General features: G+C 41.1%; 1 protein-coding gene across 6 annotated transcripts in view; it reads right to left on the reverse strand.

Moving 5' to 3' along the window:
- CRIM1 (cysteine rich transmembrane BMP regulator 1) overlaps nucleotides 1-22,202 on the reverse strand; it is a 204,024-nt gene that overhangs the window by 64,004 nt on the left and 117,818 nt on the right. For 5 of the 6 annotated variants that reach the window (XM_085019582.1, XM_021087637.2, XM_021087640.2 and 2 more), the window contains 2 exons: nucleotides 17,247-17,429; nucleotides 14,200-14,397 (listed from right to left, as the gene is read on the reverse strand). In XM_085019582.1, coding sequence (XP_084875708.1) covers nucleotides 14,200-14,397; nucleotides 17,247-17,429 — 381 coding nt within the window. The remainder of the gene's footprint in view (nucleotides 1-14,199; nucleotides 14,398-17,246; nucleotides 17,430-22,202) is intronic. The other variant, XM_085019585.1, reaches the window with a different exon arrangement.

Raw genomic sequence — 22,202 nt, forward strand, 5'->3', positions numbered from 1 at the left:
ATATCAGGCCTCCTACAGCCCACCAATTACCGGTAGCCTGTTCAGGGCCATAAAACTGGAGATAAAGTTGGCCAAGATAGAACCAAAGGAGATGGCTTATCTGTTTTACTGTGTCTTCATGGGTCATTCTGTTACCAAAGTTGATTTTCAAATATGACCATAACTAGTCAGAAAACCATTCAAATAAATCAGCAAATTGTTAACATAACTGCAGCCTGGGAAGAGCTAAAGATGAAATGTTCCCAAATGCAGCTAGAGGGAAAACTATATTAATGTAGAAAATAAGAAAAAAAATCCCCAAATCTGGAAGTGGGAATTTCCATGGAGTATGAATGTGTATTTAAGAAAGTCTCATTGAATCATGGAAAAAACTTTCTTACAGTGGAGTTTTCAAATTCTTTCAGTCATTACACATTTAGTTATCCTTTTTTTCCTTTGTATATATTTCTCATAACAACACCTACGTCTTTGTAATTTCTAAAGTACTTATCTCAGAGCAGTTCTTTATTTTAAAATGAATGGGGTGAAAGTGTTCCCAAGACTTGTATTATTTTATGGGCAGATAGAGAAGCAACTATATGTTTACTTTAGACCTATTTATTAACCTTGTATGCTTTTTCCAAGGAATCTTGGCTGTTGGTCATATTTTTCTTCCTTTACCAATCTCATATTTAATAGGAAAAGACAGTACTGTGATTATGTGATTATTAAAAGACCACAAAAGAAAAATTAAAAAAAATTTTAACAGAGAAGGGGTATCTTTTTCCAGGAATTCAGCTTGAGAGGGCTTACAAAATGACTGGATTCCAAGAATAATCTGGACCTTTCATACTTGTCTTACATTTTATCTTTATATTATTTTTATTGTTAATTTTTATGAAGAATATATCTTGGTAACCTTTAACTGGAAAAAATGGGCCATATTTGTAAGGACATGTGTGTATGTGCATTTACTAGCAATATTCAGGCTGGGTGGTGGGGTCAGGTGATCAGAATTCTGATATCTCAACCTGATCCTTTGGGAAATGGCCGAGGATCAGGGAATAATTTTCACATTAGGGGCAACAGTTTATGCATTATCTACAACTTTGGCATCTGGCACAGTACTTGGCCTACTGCAGGTGCTTAGTCAATGAACAAAGAGTGCAAGAGACATCTGAGAACTCAAAGTTAGGACACATGTTTAGAGAAAAAAGAGTCCCACTCAACACTGTCCCTAACAGGCTGACTCTCTAGTTTCCTAACTTTTGGAGGATTGGCCAGTTAAGTTCTGTAGGGTCCTCCTCATGGCAGATCCCTGCACATGGTAGGTACTCAGTAAACAGTTCCATTGAAGTAGCAAGCTGGATCACAAGGCTGCTGTGATCCCAACACACTAATAACAGTGGAGACCAAGTGCAAATTCCCAAACCCAAATAGTCCAGAACAAGACAGTTGCCCACAAAATGGGTTGAATGATGATCTGTACCTTTGGCCTAAAATAGCGTAAAAAGACACAGGGCACTGTAGAAGGCCTCCCTTCAAATTCCTAACATAAAGTCTGACACCCCAAATTTCAACTGTCTGGGGAATTTGCTTCTGTGATGACCTCATTCCTTGATGGTGCCAAATGAATAAAGTGTTATTAAAATAGTTGGCATTCACTCAACCAAGCAAAGCATCCTGCACTGGATGAAGGGTGGATACTTGTGCTGAATGCCCATCAAATCTGCCTCCTGACTCAGCAGCCAGCCAGCATCAGAGGGAGACATGGGAAGCGTTTGGAGCAGAAGGTACAGATGCTAACAATGGAATCTTGGGGTCGGGAACGCTGAGGGGGCGGAGAAGCCCATTTATTTTTCTCAGTGGAGACTTGAGTACCACTGGCCAGGGCCTGCCGCCTGGCTGGGTGTGAATGAGACTGCACACGAGGCAAATGTGAGGACAGAGACATCCGGGAAGACGGCTCAGGGCTCTCGGTGGAGCCAGTTCCACATTAAGTGGGGCAGGAACGGTCAAGGGGAAGCAGGCTTTCCAGGAGGTCAAACAGCAAGGTCAGAATTCCAGGCAGAGCTTCAGGCAAAGAACCTGGATCAAAGGCCAGGTCACAAGAGGTGAAAATAACAGTAACTGGGTCTCAGCAATGAGAACGGAGCCAGGAGCCAGAAAGGCTTTGTTTGAATCTGAGCGGTGATGTTCAAGTACTCCCATGGTCACTTATTTTCCTCACCCTCTCCCTTCCCACGACAGGGGCCCAGGGAGAAGCAACGCCAAGGACGTGGATGTGGAGTCAGAAGACTCAGCTTGAGTCTTTGTTCTCTCATTACCTTACATGTTGATGCCAGAACCTCTCTGGGCTTCTATAAAGTGGGAATTCCCAACATTCCTACCTCGCAAGATCATTGTTAAGACTCAAATAAGGCTGTAATGAGGGGGCTCTTTCAAAAACTCTAGGGGTTACATGAATATTGCTTGTTGCTACAATTATTGTTGAAATAATTATCCCGCCTGCTCAGAGCTAGAACTGGTCTCAGACGATGGCTCAATAAAATGAATAATGAGCCCTTTTTGCAGCTGATAAATGGTCTGACAACTGGCTTGGCATTCTGAACTCCGTCCATTGTAACTTAAGCATCATTTCTATCTCCACTGATAACATGAAAAGCATCTGGGATGTGGGTGGGTCCACGAGGTCCTTTCACATGGTCTGGTAAGCTTTGGAGCGTGTTAGTGACCGGCCACTGGTGCCTTTCACATTTGCTGAGTGGCAGTCTGATTACCATTGTTTCGAATTTTGACCATGTCCACGGTGTCTCCAAGAGAAGAGAAATCTCTTAGTAATCAGTTTATCCGGTGTGAGCTGAAACAATGCTTCTGTGTGCTTGGCTGGCCCTGTGCTTCCTCCCTCATGATAGGGGCCTTGCTGGATCTTTGGGAGATGAGGGCAAACTCATCACAGTACCATTTTCACTGATTTGGTAGCTTTGCCAGCACTTCTGTCATTCTCAAATTGAAAGAGGATGCAAAAGACCCATTTCTGAAAGATGTCTTTGACCAGAAAATCTTCGTTTCAGTAAGTTAGTGATATGAAACTATGTCAATAATAAGAGATAGTTCCTTCTTGACAATAATATCGGTCGTGTTTCAAATAATAATGTTCTCAGTGCATCCGTCACAGGACTGTCGAGCACTCCTCTTGACTTCATCTGGCATGAAATCTCCATGAAATCTTTTTTAAATGTAGTTCCCAGAAAGCATGAGAGAGCCACGGTTTTGAAAAGATCTAACTAAGCTTGCTGCCCTCTCTCAATATGCAAGACCTGAGGCCAGCCCAAAAAGACAGTTTATTATCTCTGTACATTTTTTTAGCTTCCCTAACAAAATAGACACTCCTGGAATTGCTTCAAAATGTGAGCTGATTTGCAGGGCAAGAGCGTACCAGTTAAGGTGAAAAAGAACACCATCACCTCTTCCTACAGCTGCCCAAACAAAGGGTGGCAGGACCATGGTACAAGGCAGGGGCGTAGGCAAATGGTGGGCACCAAATATACACACAAGCATTAAATGTATTTCGCTGGATTCCAAGGCAGATCCAAGGTAATCTCAAATCATATCAGACACATGTATGTTTTTAAAGTGAGAGAATGAGGACCAACATAACTTTTAAGTAGAAAGGGATAAGGTCAGCACACAACATGCATGCTTGGTCGAGGAGGAAGCTTACCGACCCAACTCTTTAGTTTGCTCCAGCAGCCAAGGCAAAAAATCAAACCCAGAGCACTACCTAACTCTGAGGGTCCTCAGGGACCAAGCACTTCTTGTCTTAGAATGCTTTTGGGGATTTTTAGCCTTGTTTTATCAGGCTGCAAAATAAGAGCTAGAGATTTGAACCAAATCTTATTTTCGAATGACAGTGAGTATTACATTTTGTGCTGCCCAATGGGTCTGGATCCCTCAAGTGGGCTCTGTTTCAAACAAATGTGATATATCTAGCTAATCTCAGAGAGATGAAAGTAAAATTCATTTGATGTGTAAACAGGTATTCCGCAGACATACATGGAAAGGGAAAATTTGGTCAAACCACTAATTCAACTCAAATTGAAAACTGTACGAAACGCAACACATCACCATCCTCTCGTGTTTCTGCTAAATTTCAAAAAGTACTAAACGTTCATTATTGCTTGTCCCCTATCAAATTTAGTTCAAACAGAGGGTATAACCCTTGACCCAAGATCTGGCACTGCCAAGAACTTGATAACAGATTTCCCAATCTGCATGAAGATGGATAGTGAGTATTCTGGGAGTCTCAAATGCAGGGGCTGACAGGTGGGTATGATCCAGCTCCCTGTCATCTCAGCAGCCACCTGTGACAGGAGATCCATCAGTGACAAGAGATAGTCATTAGTGGACATTTTCATCCCTTCAGTCTGCCCTCTTATTTTACAGCAATCTGAGAGACAGCACAGAAAATACTTCAACAGGGCCTCCAGAAAGTTTTCTGGGTTGCTCATCATGTCTAATACTAACCCTCATGGGTTATGCAATGTGAATCATTTTGTTCATTTCAACTTAAGACTATACAATGAGACTGTTTAAAATGATACAATCAGGAGAGTTTGAGAACTAAAATATTAGAAGTAAATTATTATGACAAGCTTTTGCACTGCAAAGGAAACCTTAAAAAAAAAAAAGACAACTTACAGAATAGGAGACAATAGTTTCAAATGATGCAACTGACAAGGGCTTAATCTCTATATTATACAAACAACTTATACAACTCAACAGCAAAAAAACCAACAACCCAACGGAAAAATGGGCAAAATATGCCTGAATAAATATTTCTCCAAAGAAGATATACAGTTGGCCAACAAGCACATGAAAAAATGCTCAACATCACTGATTATTAGAGAAATGCAAATCAAAACTACTATGAGATACCACCTCACACCAGTCAGAATGGCCATCATTAATAAGTCCACAAATAACAAATGATGGAGAAGGTGTGGAGAAAAGGGAACCCTCCTACACTGTTGGTGGGAATGTAAATTGGTACAACCTCTTTGGAAAACACTATGGCGGTACCTCAGAAAACTTAACATAGAACTACCATATGACCCAGCAATCCCATTCTTGGGCATATATCTGGACAAAATTTTCCTTGAAAAAGACACATGCACCCATATGATCACTGCAGCACTATTCACAATAGCCAAGACATAGAAACAACCTAAATGTCCATCAAAAGATGACTGCATTAGGATGATGTGGTGTATATATATACAATGGAATACTACTCAGCCATAAAAAAGAACAAAATAATGCCATTTATAGCAACATGGATGGAACTAGAGACTCTCATACTAAGTGAGGTAAGTCTGAAAGAGAATGACAAATACCATATGATATCACTTATATCTGGACTCTAATATACGGCACAAATGAATCTTTCCACAGAAAAGAAACTCATGGACTTGGAGAACAGACTTGTGGTTGCCAAGGGGAAGGGTGAAGGGAAGGGGAAGGGAAAGACATGGAGTGGGAATCTGGGGTTAATGGATGCAAACTATTGCCTTTGGAATGGATAAGCAATGAGATCCTGCTCTGTAGCACTGAGACCTATATCTAGTCACTTATGATGGAGCATGAAAGAGGATAATGTGAGAAAAAGAATGTATATATGTATGTGTGACTGGGTCACTTTGCTGTACAGTAGAAAATTGACAGAACACTGTAAACCAACTACACTGGAAAAAATAAAAAATATTTAAAAATAAAAAAAGAAAAGAAATAAACTATATTGGAATCACCACCTCTCTCTCTCTCTCTATATATATATATATATATTTTTTTTTTTTTTGGTCTTTTTTTGCCATTTCTTGGGCCGCTTCCGCGGCATATGGAGGTTTCCAGGCTAGGGGTCTAATCAGAGCTGTAGCTGCCGGCCTATGCCAGAGCCACAGCAACGAGGGATCCGAGCCGCGTCTGCAACCTACACCACAGCTCATGGCAACGCCGGATCGTTAACCCACTGAGCAAGGGCAGGGACCAAACCCGCAACCTCATGGTTCCTAGTCGGATTCGTTAACCACTGCGCCACGACGGGAACTCCACCACCTCTTTTAAAAGAATTAGTTCTACAGGGAGATTATTTTAGTCTAATTTATTTGAAAATAAGTTTGACTGGAACACCAGCAATTCCATGAAAAGTTGTAATATAATAGATGACCATTTAAAGTTATGCTTCTAGCTCCTCAAAGTCATACAAATACTATATGGTAAGTAAATTGATTTTTTTTTCCTAATAAACACACCAGGAGTTATACTTACAAATAAGTGTTATTGCTAAAAGCACTCACTTGTGGGGGCTATATGCCTGTGCTAAAATGATGTTCATGTTAAAATTTTATTTGAAACTTCTCTTCAGAGTTGCTTTCAGAGGAAATTACTATGTCAGAGAAGACAGAGTGTCTTTATTTTACTGTCACTTTTTGCTTCCTCTGAATAGTTTTATGCAGCTAGATCACCCAGCCTTTCCACCAGACTTAGATTTGAATGACTCTGACTGTTTCCTAGAGTCTAATAAACCTTTAAAGTCAGGGGTTTACAAAGCTAAGGATATTCAAAAGGATTTGCTAACCTCAGTTTCAGCAGAGAAGTACCAAAAATATTCTGGATGGCTGTATTCCTGCAATAGCTGTACAGTTTTTTTTTTCATCTATTTTGAAAGGAAAAGCATGCCACTTGGATGTGTACATCCTGGTACGGTTACAATTAATTTCTTATTGTTTAAAATAATTTTATTACTTTATAGTTGAACCTTGTTTTGGTGGGAACAAATAGAAAAGCTTTACATAAAAAGTACTGTCAGGTGCTTTAAATACATGTCTGTTGAGACCAATTCATTCCTTAGAATTGAGGCAATTAGTGGAAGGAGATGCAGGTGAGGATTTTAAACTAAGATGGCCTAATAAGCCACGGCTAGCAAAGCAGGACATACCTTGAAAGGTAAACAATGTGATTACCAGTTAAAATGTTAAATTCTATTAAATTGACAAAAGCTAAAAGGAAATCAGTTCTGCTGCTTCTGATCAATGGTTGTACCATAAAGAAAATGGAAACCTTCTTTTTAACATCCACAAGCCTTTTCCGAAGGGCATGCCTCTTAATAACCTTCATTAACTTCTGTTTGGTTGCCTAAGAGTTGTCTCTTATCCAAAAAAGTCTAACACAGTCTCAGTAGGGATTGTGTTTATTTAAGCTTGTTGGAAAAACATTCCTATCATTTCAAGAATGACTAAATATTTTTCATTCACATAGTTGGCATTCCAGACTATGTTTTCCTGCCTCTGTTGATTAGATGAAAATTAGCAGGCCCAAGTCTGAAGTATTAAATTCGATTATTATCTTTGTAGGAAAATTATGAGACTCCTGGCAATAATGCCCTTTTAGGTGTGGGAAGTGGACAGCAGAGGAAATAAAGAGGAACCTGCCCCTTGCAGGCTACTTCAACAGGGAACTGCTTAACAGCCAGAACTGCTTGCTGAATGCTGGAAAATCAGAGGCAGAGGTTTCTCTAATTGCGTGTTTCAGAATCAGCTCTGGACTATAACATTCTAATGTTTGAAATACCTAGAGATACTTTACATTCCCAGAGAAAATAAAAAATACTGATATTCATTCATGAACAATTTCAGATGCTTAGGTTAAAGGCCTACCCAGGCTGACACATGATCATGGCTATGCGTTTGTTACCTCATATATGACCTTATTTGGACAAGCAAGAAAAAAAACCACACTGGGCTATATTTTAATTTCCATTTATGGAACTAGTTTCCAGGACACTTAGAGTTAAAGGATGAAACAACATGCCTAACAGTCTTTGAACTATTATGAATATTTTATTATTCTTGGCCTACTAATTATAGCATAGTATATGGCACTGAAGCAATACCACCCATAAACTGAGTTTTGATCCCTTTTAAGTACCAGAACACTAATATCATGTGACCCTGTGGCATCTTTGACTTCACTGCCTCTTGGGTCAGCCAAACTATGTTTGATTCCTTGCCACAGAAGCAGTAGCTTAATCATTTGAGATACTGTTTGGTGAGGAAGTATTATGGGCAGGGCTAGAAACATATTTTTCTTATTTCAAGGAATTCCCACCCAGATATGTGCCTGGTACAGACTTTTCCGGCAGCCCAGTAGAAATCTCATTTGAAGGGTAGCTGGATTCAAACTCTACCATCAGAATTTTCAGGGAAGAACAGAGCGCTCCCAGAACATGAGTACTGAACAAGAAGAAGGACAGTCTCCTCGGCAGCTCAAAGACCTCTAGGCCCTCAGAGGACCACAGCACACAATCTAGTGAATGCGCTGAGGCTGAAGGGGCTTACTAAATCCACAGAGGTCGAGATGTGCCTAATACCCTCTCTTCAACACTGTCCCAAGCAGGGACAGGAGTCCCCAAGTAAGGGATCCAAGAAAGCCAGGTGGCAGGAAGAAAGAGAGTTGATGGTTTGCTTTAATCCCATTCCATCCTAGGTCCAGAGAATTATTAAGGATCCAGAGGCAGCGAATCAATCTCTTACTCTCTCACTTCAAGAGCTGGTTAAGTCCAGGTTAGCAGAATGATAAGGCCTGCCTGAAACTCAGCTCAGTTTCAGATAATAACTCTGTAGGTAACACTCAAAGTTTGTATTATGGAAAAATCTTTAAAATACTAAAGTAGAGAACGTTAAAAAAGAATGTATGCATACGTACAACTGGGCCACTGTGCTGAGGAACAGAAATTAGCACAACATTGTAAATCAACTATATTTTAACTAAAAAAATTTAAAAATAAAATACTGAAGTAGATAGAATAATATACCTGGTATTTAGCTGTAATGATCTACAAATAAGGCTGTGATTTCCTGTGTGAAATGGGAAGTGGATTTTGCTTTTGTTTCAGAGAAACAGAAAGAGTATAAAGCAAAGTACCCATTTGCCCAACCATAAGTACGGAATTTGTTTACTAGCAAACTCAACTCCTGATACTGAATGCTACCTTGTAAAATATTACCTATGTTGTTCCTAGTTCTTGAAAAATGATACTCCTGGTGTTGGCTCTGACATCCCCAAGGTCATTGAAACCATCAATCCTCCCAGCTGGAGAGACTGCACACACTGGCCTAAAGAATACTCAGGTCCACCTGAGCAGGGTCCAGCCATGGCCCGAGATGAGAGAGCAGATCAGATTTGACATCAAGTGTGATCAGGGATGGTGGACTTGTCTTCTGCACTGGGTGTCACAGCCGAGCTGGCCTCACACTTGCCCACAAAGCCTGCATTTTTCTCGCTGTGTCATCACAGTTGTGTCATTACATCCTGCAGCCAAAAAATCCCTCCCCCGCACCTCATTTTACCTTTAATTATAAAACAAAGAGATATTTAAAAACAGAAAATGGCGCTCTGTCCTTAGGGTCTCTCTGACATTAGGAATCAACCTAGATAGCATTTATGCCTGGCATTACTGGAAAATAAACTCGTAGATTATTCTCAGTCCCTAATTGTGATATTAAAAAAAATCTAGCTAAAAACCAGGTAGTGGCACCTATATACTCTCAAAGCAGGTCTTAAAAGTGGCAGTGAGCATTAGCCTTGGATGGTCTGGAGAAGGCCCACTTGACCTCTGTGATTCTGGACTTCAGAGGCTGAACTGAGGGAAAATCAAGCAGAGTTTACAAACCAGTCTTAGAAGGCTGCCCCTGGGAAGGAGTGGAGAGCTGAGTGCTCATGAAGAGGGTGAGCAGTCAATCTGAAGCTAACTGATCCTGTAGACGTGTGGACCCACTGTGTGCCCAGCAAACGGCACAGAACACTCTGCTTTCTGTTCTCACTGCGCATTTTCAAATATAAGCTGTCCAATGTTATTCTTTCTTCAGCTTACCAGGGCCAGCATGCGACCCCTTTAACAGTTAGGGAAACCCTCTCTCAGGGTCTGCTGCCCTCCTCAGCTAAGAAGGAAATGTCAACAGGTTTTGATTTTCCTACTCCAGCCTTTCCCAATTCACTCACTCACACGTCATTCATTCATCAATCATTTGTGAGCACCTACTTACATGACAGGTACTGTTTTAGGGATTCAAAAGCATACGGAAAATCCTAGTTCATGGGCACAGAGCCTCTTTCAGGCTACTGGTCAACAGAGGATGCAGTCCCTTTAGTCTCTGAGTCAGTACCTCTGCCACTTTCCAGCCGTAGGACCTTGGGCAAGTTACATGACTTATGAACTGTGGGCTCTGTGATCACACATGGGATGGGAGTACCTGCACCAGAAGGAAGTTGTGAGGACACAATGAGCTGATGCTCTTAAAGTCCTGAGGCCTGGCTCACAGTCAGTGCACAAGAAACAATCGCTTCTCTCCTTAAGGGCTATAAATACGATGAGGCAAAATGTGCCAGATGCCGAGGAAGATAACTCTGCTGCCCTTTTTTGTTTTTAGTTTTTAAAAAGATAAGTACATATCTTCCATATGGACACAAACTGTAAACTACATAAGCTATTCCATATATTTCCATTCCAGCTTTTTAACAAGGGCCAGAAAAATAGAAATAAGGCTACCGATGAACAAGAGGAGACAAAGAGATAAGCCAACAGAACAAAACATAAGAAGACAGAAAGTTGCAAACCTACAGACCGGGATGGCTTATCTTTATCCCTGAATTGGGTGTTGACAATACCTTGCTAGGACTTAATCAGGAGAGTACTTAAGTGCCAATTTAAAAAGCACTTATGTACTTGTGAATCAAGTTAGCTGTCAAGTAACAGCGCAGTCTTTAAGGGCCCAGGTCACATCCCCATTCCTCTAGGAGCAACCAAGCACATGATGCTGTCATTTGGAAGGTATGTATCTCTAATAACAGCAGCAGTCACAACAAGGTTCTTCCTCCCTGCAGGTCCCGACACACCATATTTGGTGATGTAGTAATTTATTCAGGAAGAATCTAAAACCACAATCCTTGTGGGGGGTCCTTTCATCAAATTTCAGGCTCTGACTATGCACCTTGGCACTGCAGCTAATAAGGGCGAGGGCCAACAATTTGTTATGCAATCGTGCCCAGAGGAATTTATTGTTTATAAACTGCATTAATACCAGTGTTTCTGTTTTTCTCCAAATAATTCTGGGTGATTTTTTTGTTTATTACACAACACCACCTTCTTTTTTCTTATTTCATCTGATCCTTTGGCTCTTCCAGAATCACTTGACATTCTATTTAAATATGTTATTGAATAACTGCTGAGAAAAATACTTTCAAATAGCTCCAGAGTCTTTCTTGGATCCTGAAACCAAGTAATAAGATTTATTTGCCATGCATTATCTTGTAAGTTTATTATTAGCAGTAAATAATAATAAACTTTTACGATCATTATCCTAAGCTGGGCACTGTTTTTTTGATCCCATACCAAAAGAATCCTTCAGTCTTCTAAACACATCTTAAAATGAGAGTGTTACTGGAGAGCAAACACAATCTTATATGAAACTCACTATTTAACTGAATGAAAAACAAAAACAGAAACAGAAGATAAATTAGTTCTCTGAGAACTAGATAGTAGAATCTTCTGAAAGGGCCAGAGGAAGGGAAGTAACAGTGAGAGCACAGAAGAGACAGGAAGGCACTGAGGCCAGTGGAATAAAGATGCCAAGTCTGGTGAAGTGGACCTGGACAGGAGGCTTGAGAAACAACCTGGGGGTGCATCTCAAGGACATCCTTCCCCTGAGGTCTTCGAATTCAAGGGAGAGGGCAGATGGGCGAGCACATTAAGACACCTGGAGTTACTGTCAGACTGCAAGTGATTTCCTCCCTGGTCACTGACTCCTGTGTCTCCCAACACAGGGCCAAAAGCCAGAGATGAAGACAGAGTGGGAAGGAGCTAGAAAACTGGGACGGCATCTGGGAGCAGGGAAAGCAGACAGAAATGCGGCTGAATCTGACCGACTGCAGTGGATCCCAGCTCAGCCACATGGCAGCAACCAACCTGGGAGGAAGTTATCTAAATCTCTCTAAACTCTAATTTCTTCATCTCTAAAATGGGATAATAAGGCCTTTAGCACAGTGTCAACACGGGAATTCAAGGAAATCAGGTACAAATATTAAGCATTTTTCCCACGGCACCTCAATACAGACATTCCTTTTCTCCTGGTTTAATTCAGAAGAGTCGAAATACTTTCTTTGATTTAACAAGGACTTGTCCCTTATTTATCTTTGTGTTCAATGTGGTATCTGGATTACGGAAGATTCTTGATACAATTTTTTGGAATTAATGGCTGATTCAAACTGTCACTCTTTTCTCAAACAGTGGAAGATGAGGTTACAACTTTACCCAGAGATCAAACTCCACATGATCAAATTAACATCTATATATCTGTATGATATAAGAATACATCCGTTTTTCACATATATTTCTCTTCTACGCACCATAATGGATATGCTAATGATGACAAAAGATGAGTGCAAAAGAATTTTCCTTCTCTTCTTGACTTTTAGAAAATGGGCCCAATTTTTTAACAATTTGTTTTTGACTTTTCATGGCCTCATCCATGGCATATGGAGATTCACAGGCTAGGGGTCAAATCAAAGCTACAGCTGCCGACCTATACCACAGCCACAGCAAGGCCACATCCTAGCCTCACCTGTGACCTACATCACAGCTCACAGCAACGCCAGATGGTTAACCCACTGAGCAAGGCCAGGGATCAAACCAGTGTTCTCAAGGATGCTAGTCAGACTGATTTCTGCTGAGCCAAGAAGGGAACTCCGACAATTTTTTTTTTTTAAGTCTTATTTTCAAACTGTGATTCAAGACTCGTGGAGGTAAAGGATTAGCATTTACTGGATTACATATTTATGCTTTTAATTTTTCTTACATCATCATGCACATACATATACTTAAATATTTCGAAGTGACAACATCTTTATCTGCTTCAGCAAGGTGTCCTTCCTTGGAAAGCCGACCGCACACTATCCTACACCTTATCACAGACTCCTTCTCCAGCAACGCTGCCTTTTGGGGATGGGAGGAGTATCTTGCAAGAGAGGTGGCTGATTTCCACAAAATCGGTCATCTGGAAGCTATAAAGTTTTGGAGCGTGGCCGCTGCATTCTGAGTACAGTAATGGTGAGGGAATTGGTGAGGTCAATAGAACCAGAATCCTCTAGCTTAAATTTTTATGATTTTTAAGGTCTTTAAAAATTCTAACCCCTCAGAGGTTAATGAAGCTGGTCAGGCAAACTCTGAAGTCTGAGTTGATTAAAATTTAGGTAGAAGCAAAAGGCTACCTGACAGAAGACCCAGTCTACTTCTCGGAGTTTTTGAAAAGACCCATCAGTTACTTAACAGCTGTTTTTAAAAAACTCTAGAAGGATCCACCTTCCACGTGGATTGATCTGCGACCCACATCAGTGCATTTTACTACACAAAGGTGCTGCTTAAGGATGGATACTTTCTATTGGACCTATCAGTACAAAAATTCCATCTCTTGATTATACTGACAGTCATGACCAAGGATGAACACTGACTTGAGTAAATGTGCAAGAATCTTCCCAGGATGGGGGAAATGACCTGGCATAGGGGTTGCGACAGAAAGACCAGTCCAGGTCATCTCAGGCTCCTCTCCATGAAACAGGAGGAGGGGTCGTGAAGGCGGGCAACCAAAACCCAAGTAAAAGCCTGAGAGGAACTGCAACGCCACAGCCACAGTAACATGAGAAGCAGAATGGATGCTCACAGTGAGGAGTTGAGGCAGGGAAAATTGCCTTAGATGGTTCCAGGTTTTCCTTCTGTCTGCCAGGACACTCAGGCTCATGGAAGCATTCAAGTTGAACAAGCTAAGCTTTGAGTCATGGGTCTTAATTTCAATTTTATTCACTGTGTTGACCTTTGGCTGTTAATTAGGCTTGCAGGGAACTGAGTTAAAAATGTACATATTCTTTGGCTCTGAAAGTATTCAGATAAGCATATCTGCAGTGGTAAAATAAAGACCACACTCCTCTCACTGTAAATGTGCAACATTTCCCACAAATGATTAGTTTGGGCTGCACAACACATTCATCTGCAACTGGTAACGGCATGAAGCAGACACTGTGCCTGAGGAAATAACACGCAAGCACATACTGGTAGAAGCTCATCCAACACAAGATATTCGCCAGGGGCTCATTAGAATCTGCTCAGTTTACCTTCGCACACAGGGCAACACTCCCCAGGCACCTTGACAGGGTTCATGCAGCTCTGTCCACAGGCCGTGGCAACGCAGTGGGGCTCTCCGTTGATGCACTGGCAGAACGTGCAGTCGTCCTCCCGCCACCGGTCCCCGTGGGCGCGGATCTGACCATTGGCATAGCAGCCAGCGGGATTATTAAAAGGATACACGGGATCTAAATTAAAATGTGAGTTCAGAGTAAGACTGAGGGCATTCTAAATCTTATCTCTGCCTGTGCCTAGAGACATTTTTCTCCCAGGTTCCCGTCATCAGCAGTTCTTTTCCAGCTGTGCTCAGCAGAAGCTCAGGGCAGCATGAGGTGTCTCCAGGGGGACATGCAAAAGCAGCTGTCGTACTGAATTTATGTCCACCCATCCTGACACAGCAGACAGGGCAGCGGATCTGCGGCATAAAAACTGGTGTGTAGGTGTTAGCATTCCATAAAGTTGCAAAAACACCATGGCTGGATTTGTGGGTTGGCAATAAGAAAAAGCGGATCCATTTTAGGCTCTGACAACACCTTCTGAGTTGTCAATTTAAATGTTTGTTACACCTCAATTTCACCCTCTGCAGAATGGAAAGAATAATGCCCCCATCGAACACAGAGTAAGCCTGTTCCTTCCAGGACTAACTGAAGTTTATCTCAGGGTGCCTGGAGGTCTAAGAGTTAACAGTGAGGCATGTGCAGGCCCCCACGGTGGTCTTATTCATGACAAGGCTGCCACATCTGCACCCTCGAGGGAAAGCTGTGAAGCTTCGCTATTTTCCTCCCCAAGCTGAGCGGTCAAGCAGCAACTGAGGTGGAGTGGGATGTAGGTGGCCAAAGCTATTGTAAAAAAGTTTTCTGAGGTTACTGAAAGCCCATAAATACAAAAATCCCCAAACATCCTTATAAATGAAAGCAACTAGATAAATCACTGCATGTTCTTTTTCAGAAACATAAAACCTGGCTCCAGAAGCAAGGGCTGCTGGGCTGGGAGCAAAGTCCAGGCAGTTTTGAGTCTGGTCCTCTTTGTTCCAAAGAGGTAGTCGGACGTTACAAGAGAGTTAGAAGGCCAAAACTGAAAGCCATGCAGTCACAGCTTCAGAAAGCAGTCTGCCAGAGATGGAAGCAGCCAAGAAGACTTGCATTAGATAAGACTTTATAAAACTTCTTAAAAAAATACTACACTGCATACTTCATTTTTACATTGAGCCTGGATCTGAATTCCAAGAAGGGAGACATAACCGGATCTGTGCCCAGACAACTCATTATGATTATTACACAGAGGTTCACATCTATGTTTTTACACCACCACCTGCTACACAGTTTCAGAGACTATTACCCACCAGGGGGCTGGGGGGGCGGTGCATAGCTCGGGAACCAATCAACTGGAAAGGTTAAAAGTTGGACGATTTTCTTAAATTCCTGACAACATCTAAAAAGTGAGCCACTTTTCCCCCACATTAGCAAAAGCATTTTTTTTTTCTTTTCATGGCTGCATCTGTGGCATATGGATTCAGGCTAAGGGGCTGAATTGGAGCTGCAGCTGAGGCCTACGTCACAGCAGTGGCAACACCTGATCTGAGTTGCATCTGTGACCTATGCTGCAGCTTGTGGCAAAGTCGGATCCTTAACCCTGAGCGAGGCTAGGGATTCAACCTGCATCCTCACAGAGATAACATCAAGTCCTTACCCCGCTGAGTGACAATGAGAACTCTGCAAAAAGAATTTCTAACGGGAGAGGGCTTGTTCAATGTTACAAATGTAATTTGTCTTAAACCATTTCAGATCTCCAGGATTATGTGGTAAATAAAGCTCAAATATTGAAAAGAAACAGATTTTAGAAAATAGAAAAAGAAATGGATACAGTAAGGAACTCCACCTGCCCATCTCACACATGGAGGTAAGGACAGGGTGGACAGCAGACACGAGACAGGTATGTCTGACTCCAGGCTGAAGGCCTGTGAACAAGAATGCTCACACGACCTTCTTCCTGGGGAAAGAGCGCAGAAAGTTAGACCAAGCACTCACTGTTCCTTGGCTTTTCTGGAAACACAGACAAGTGACTACTTTTCTGACTATCCTAATTCTTAAAATGTGTGGGTTGTAGTATGAGATATTGTTATCATTCTGAAGTATTTAGTATTTCTGAATATCAGAGACAGGAGAATCAAGCCCACTGGAGGAATATGGAGTTATTATTTCTTAGAAGGGAAAGGGGGAGAAAAAGAAAGCTGGCCCTGGAGAGCCTTCTGCCCAAGGCCGTCCCTGATACCTGTCTGGTGTCTCCAGCACACCATACCATGACCCCACTCTGACCACCACATATTTTAAAGGACAGGGAGCCCTGCTCTCACCCAGATGGGCATGAGTATTGGAAGGTGCAGGCTCAGTTCCCCTCTGAGCAGACTGGCTGAGGCTGTCAGAGACCAGGGCTGCCCTGTCCTTGCTGAGCAACCTGAGGAGGGCAGGGTGGGTGGGAATTCTAATATCAGGGTGAAAAGAACGTTCCCAGGATTTGCTGAGGAACTGCTGGGACTGCAGAGGAAGAACAGAAAGCACTTCCAGGAAATTTCATGTTGACCTGTGGGAATAGGTGACCACTGTCTAACTACCCTGGGGGAAGTATTTCAACCTGGTGTTATCAAAGTCCTAAAAGGAGACCACAATGACAGAAGAAAGGGGACTTCTTCAATCTTCCTCTATTTTGGAGTGAGACTGAATTAGGTTAATTTTGATAGTAAAACTTTAAACCATGTCTATTCTTGTTAATCTTTTTTTTTCCTTGTTATGGCCACACCTGTGGCATATGGACGTTCTGGGGCTAGGGGTTGACTTGTAGCTGCAGCTGCAGGCCTGCACCACAGCCACAGTCATGGCAATGCAGGATCAGAGTCTGCGGCAACACTGGATCCTTAACCCACTGAGGCAGGCCAGGGATCGAACCTGCATCCTCACAGACACTATGTTGGGTTCTTAACCCACTAAGCCATAATAGGAACACCTATCCTTGTTACTCTTTAACCAGCGCCTTTCCTTACCTTCACACACGGGGCAGCACTCCCCTTCAGGCACATAGTACCTCTCGCAGTTCAGCTCACCACACTGGGCAGTGAAGCAGATGGAAACACCGCCTTGGCATCGACAGAACCGACAGTTGTCCATTCGAAACATATCTCCATCACTGTATTCCACATTGTTGAACACACAGGCTGGCTTTGTTTCTAAAGGAGTCAGAACAAACAAGGCATATTCAAAGTCATTTTTGAGTGGTGTCCTTTTATGTTTGTCAAACAGCCTCTAGAAAATTCTGTCTGGTAGCAGAAGGTTCAAATTTGATGGAAATTTACTAAACGCCATATAATTTTTTACAACAGAAGCAATAAAGCAATGCAAAGTAAAGTAAAATAAAATAAACCAAACATATTACTATCCTCATTATACCAAGGAATTGAAATTCCCCCCTGTAAAATCTATACCAGCTTCCCTTTACCCCTAGTAAAAACAACCATGTGCCATGAAACTCACATTTCTGCTATGTGCCTGAAAGAGATTTTGTTTTGTTAAATCATCCTCTACCTCGCGTAAATGATCCTGCCTCCACGTTACGTTTTGTTCTGCCTCGAAAAATTTTTTGAGGCCTTTTAGGAGGTTATGTTCTTCTGTTCCTCCAGTGTTTTCTTCTACGTTCTTTTTTCTCTCCATCTTGTTGAATAATCTAGAATTTTACCAGTGCTTAGCCTTTAACAAAACACTTGCTACATGCATAACCTCACATAATCCTAATAACAAAGGTCTCATGCAGATATACTTCTCCTGAGGGTAGAAGTAAGGAAACATCATGTGATTTGCTCAAAGCCACACATTTAGCAAATGATAGAAGGAAAACCAGTAGCTCTTCAACTAAAACTTGTACTCTTTCCACTATGTGTCAAGGCTCTGTTCTGCTAAGGACTCAAAGCCTTGCACTTTTAACTCTCATAATGATACCAATGATTTAAATTTTTTTCTCTGTTCTAAAACATTCTTCCTAAATCTACTCCTTAGCTCTAATTTTGGTTGACTTAAAAGAACTCCCACCAAAGATAGCGCAAGAAAATGAAAACTACAAATCAGTATCTCTTAAAAACACAGGCATAAAAATCCTCAAAAAAACAAAACGAAACAAAATAGACGGAACCCAGCAACATATAAAAAAGATTATATACAAAGTAGGATTAATTCCAAGAATGTAAGGGTGGTTTAATATGCAAAAATCAATTAATGTAATGTGGCATATCTATAGAATAAAGGACAAAAACCACAGGATCATCTGGATACAGGAAAAAATTATAGAAGCCAACAACTTTTCATGATAGAAATGCTCAATAATCTAGGAACAGAAGTTGTTAAATAGCAACTCGATGAATGTCTTCCATGAAAAACCCACAGCAAACATCATAATAGTGAAAGGCTGAATGCTCTTCCCTAAAGGGAAGATCAGGAATGAAACAATGATGTCCACTCTTACTACTTCGATTCAACCTTGTTTAGGAGGTTCTAGTCAGAGCAATTAGGCAAGAAAAGATACAAAAAAGCACCCCGATTAGAAAGAAAGCAGTAAAACTCTCTCCAGTTGCAGACAACATGATCTTGAATTTAAAAACATTCTAGGGAGTTCCCGTCGTGGCTCAGTGGTTAATGAATCCGACTAGGAACCAGGAGGGTGCGGGTTCGATCCCTGGCCCTGCTCAGTGGATTAAGGATCCAGTGTTGCCATGAGCTGTGGTGTAGGTCGCAGAAGTGGCTTGGATCCCGCATTGTTATGGCTCTGGCGTACGCTGGCGGCTACAGCACCGATTCAACCCCTAGCCTGGGGACCTCCATATGCCGTGGGAGCGGCCCTAGAAATGGCAAAAAGACAAAAAATAAAAATATTCTAAAGGATCTACTTAAAAAAATAAAAACAAAAAGTTTGCCAAGATCCTAGGATACAAATGCAACTCAAACAGATGACATATCTATACACTAGCAATGAACAATCTGAAAACGAAGCTAAGAAAACAATTTCACTCACATCAAAAAGAATAAAATATCCAGTAATGAATTCAATAAACAAAGCATAACACTTGTACTTTGATTCCTGCCCCCTCCCCCTTTTAGGCTGTGCTCATGGCATGTGAAAGTTCCTGGGCCAGGGATCAAGTCTGAGCCACAGCAGTGACAACGCCAAATCCTTAATGGCCAGGCCACCAGGGAACTCCAAAAACTTGACCTTTGACAACTACAAAACATTGTTCAAAGAAAGTAACGATGCTTAAATAAATGAAAATACATTCCGTGTTCATGGATTGAAAGGTAATACTGTTGAGAGGAAAATATTCCCCAAATTGTTCTATATATCCATTGGAATCGCTATCACAGTCCTAGTTGTGTCTTTTGTAAAAACCGACAAACCAATCCCAAAACTCGTGGAAATGCAAGGAACCCAGAAATGCCAAAATAATCTTGAAAAGAACAAAGCTAGAGGACTCACACTTTCTGATTACAAGACATACTACAAGGCTACAGTAATAAAGACTATGTAATACTGGCATCAGGATAAATATACAGTTCAATGGAACTGACTGGGAATTCAGAAATAAACTCTCACATTTATGGACTTTTAAAAAGGATGCCAGGACAATTCACTGAGGGAAAGAATGGTCTTTTCAATAAACAGTGCTGGGGCAACTGGACATCCAAATGCAAAAGAACAAGAATGGATCACTACCATACCAGATACAAAAAATAACTCAAAGCAAATTACAGAGCTGGGATCTAAATGCCTACAACTAAAGAGCTCTTGGAGGATAAAGGAATAAATCTTTGAGACTTTAGTGATTAGGCAATGGTTTCTTAGATATGACACTAAGCAACAAAAGAAAAAAATAGTTAAACTAGATTTCATCTACTTTTGTGCCTCAAAGAACTCCAAGAAGAAAGAACAAGATAACCCACAGGGAAACAGTATTTGCAAATCATGTATCTGGATAAAAGGCTTGTACCCAGAATATATAAAGAACTACAATAAAAAAAAAAAAAACCCAACTGAAAGATGAGCAAACATGTGAACAGAAATTTCTCCAAATAAGATATACAAATGACAAATAAGCACATGAAAAAAAACTCAACATCATTGTTTGTTAAGGAAATACAAATCAAAGCCACAATGAGACACTACTTCATACCCTAGGATGAACAAAATGAAAAAGATATAGATAAAAACAAGTGTGGATGAGGATGTGGAGAAATCGGAACTCTCATACATAGCCAGTGAGAATGTAAAAGTGCAGCTGCCTTTTTTTTTTTTTTCTTTTCTGGGCTGCACCTGCTGCACATGGAAGTTCCCAGGCTAGGGATAGAATTGGAACTGCAGCTGCTGGCCTATGCCACAGGCACAGCAATGCCAGATCTGAGCCGCATCTGCGACCTATACCACAGCTCATGCCAACACCGGAACCTTAACCCACTGAGCAAGGCCAGGGATTGAACCCACATCCTCATGGATACTGGTTCTGTTCATTTCCGCTGAGCCAGAACGGAAATTCCCAAGTATAGCTGCTTTGGAAATGAGTTTAGCAGTTTCCTAAAATATTAAGCATAGTTAACAAAGGATCTAGCAATTCTATTCTTAGATATATACCCAAGAGAAAAGAAAACATATACCCACATAAAAACTTTGTACACAAATGTTTACAGCAACGTTTTTAACAATTGCCAAAAAATGGAAACAAGCTAAATATCTATCAACTGATGTATGAATTTTAAAAATGTGGTATATCCATGTAATGAAATATTTCTTGGCCATAAAAAGCAATGAAGTACTATTACATGCTCGGACATGAGTGAACCTTGATAACATTGTGCTATGCAAAAGCAGCAAAGAGTAATATACCACATATTGTATATGATTCTATGCATATGAAATGCCCACAACAGGGACATTTATAGACATAGAAAGTGGATGAGTGGTTGCCTGGTTCTGGGGTGGGGGTTGGATGGAATGACTGTTAATGAAATACAAATCAAAGCCACAATCAAGAATTTTGGGGGGACTGATGAAAGGGTTCTAAGACTGACTGTGCTAATGATCACACAACTGCGAATACATTAAAAACCACTGGCCTGTGCAACTTTACTTGGTGAACTGCATGGTATGTGTCTCTGTAAAGCTGGTAAAATAAAAGCACTCCCAAGCTAAAAAAAATTTCTCCGAGCTAAAGGCACCCTGTTTAGTAAGGGGGAAAAACTTGGATAATGATACACATTCATGGGCCACTTTGTTTCAACATCGTTTCTCCATGTGTCACCTTCCAAGTCTGAAATACCTAAGAGGCTTTCACTGCATTTTAATTTGCGTATATTTACATTTGTTTTGTACTTAAGGACAATGACTTTCTTTTAATTTTTTAAAAATTTTAAAATTAAAATATAGCTGATTTGTAATGTTGTGACAATTACTGCTGTACAGCAAAGTGACTCAGTCATACACATATATACATTCTTTTTAAAATATAATTTTCCATCAGGGTCTACCCCAGAAAATTGGATCCAGGTCCCTGTGCTATAGAGTAGGGCCTTATTGTCTATTCTAAATGCAATAGTTTGCATCTATTAACCTCAAACTCCCAGTCCATCCCACTACCTCCCCCTCCCCTTGGCAACCACAAGTCTGTTCTCCATGAAGGACAAGGACATTTTCATTTTTCTAACGATCCTGTCAAGACGACAGAGCAAGTATTAATATCTGCTTCTTCAATGAGGAAAATAAAATTTAAAGAGATTAGCTAACTTGCCTAAAGCCACATAACTAGTGAGATGAGCTGTGTGTCCATGTTTATACAAGCAATAAACGAAAAACTCATGCTATGTTAAAGAGAGTCATCTTTCTTACAGCCGAGAATTCTTCTACACAGAATTCTAACATACTGAGCTAACATACTGAGCCGGGATTGGAAGGAGCTGGGCAGGTGGAC

The sequence above is a fragment of the Sus scrofa genome, chromosome 3 (assembly GCF_054392235.1).
Source record: "Sus scrofa isolate SSC_HxYL_T2T_F1_AM1 chromosome 3, Sscrofa_HxYL_maternal_Yorkshire_Landrace_v2.0, whole genome shotgun sequence".
NCBI classification, from domain to species: Eukaryota; Metazoa; Chordata; class Mammalia; order Artiodactyla; family Suidae; genus Sus; species Sus scrofa.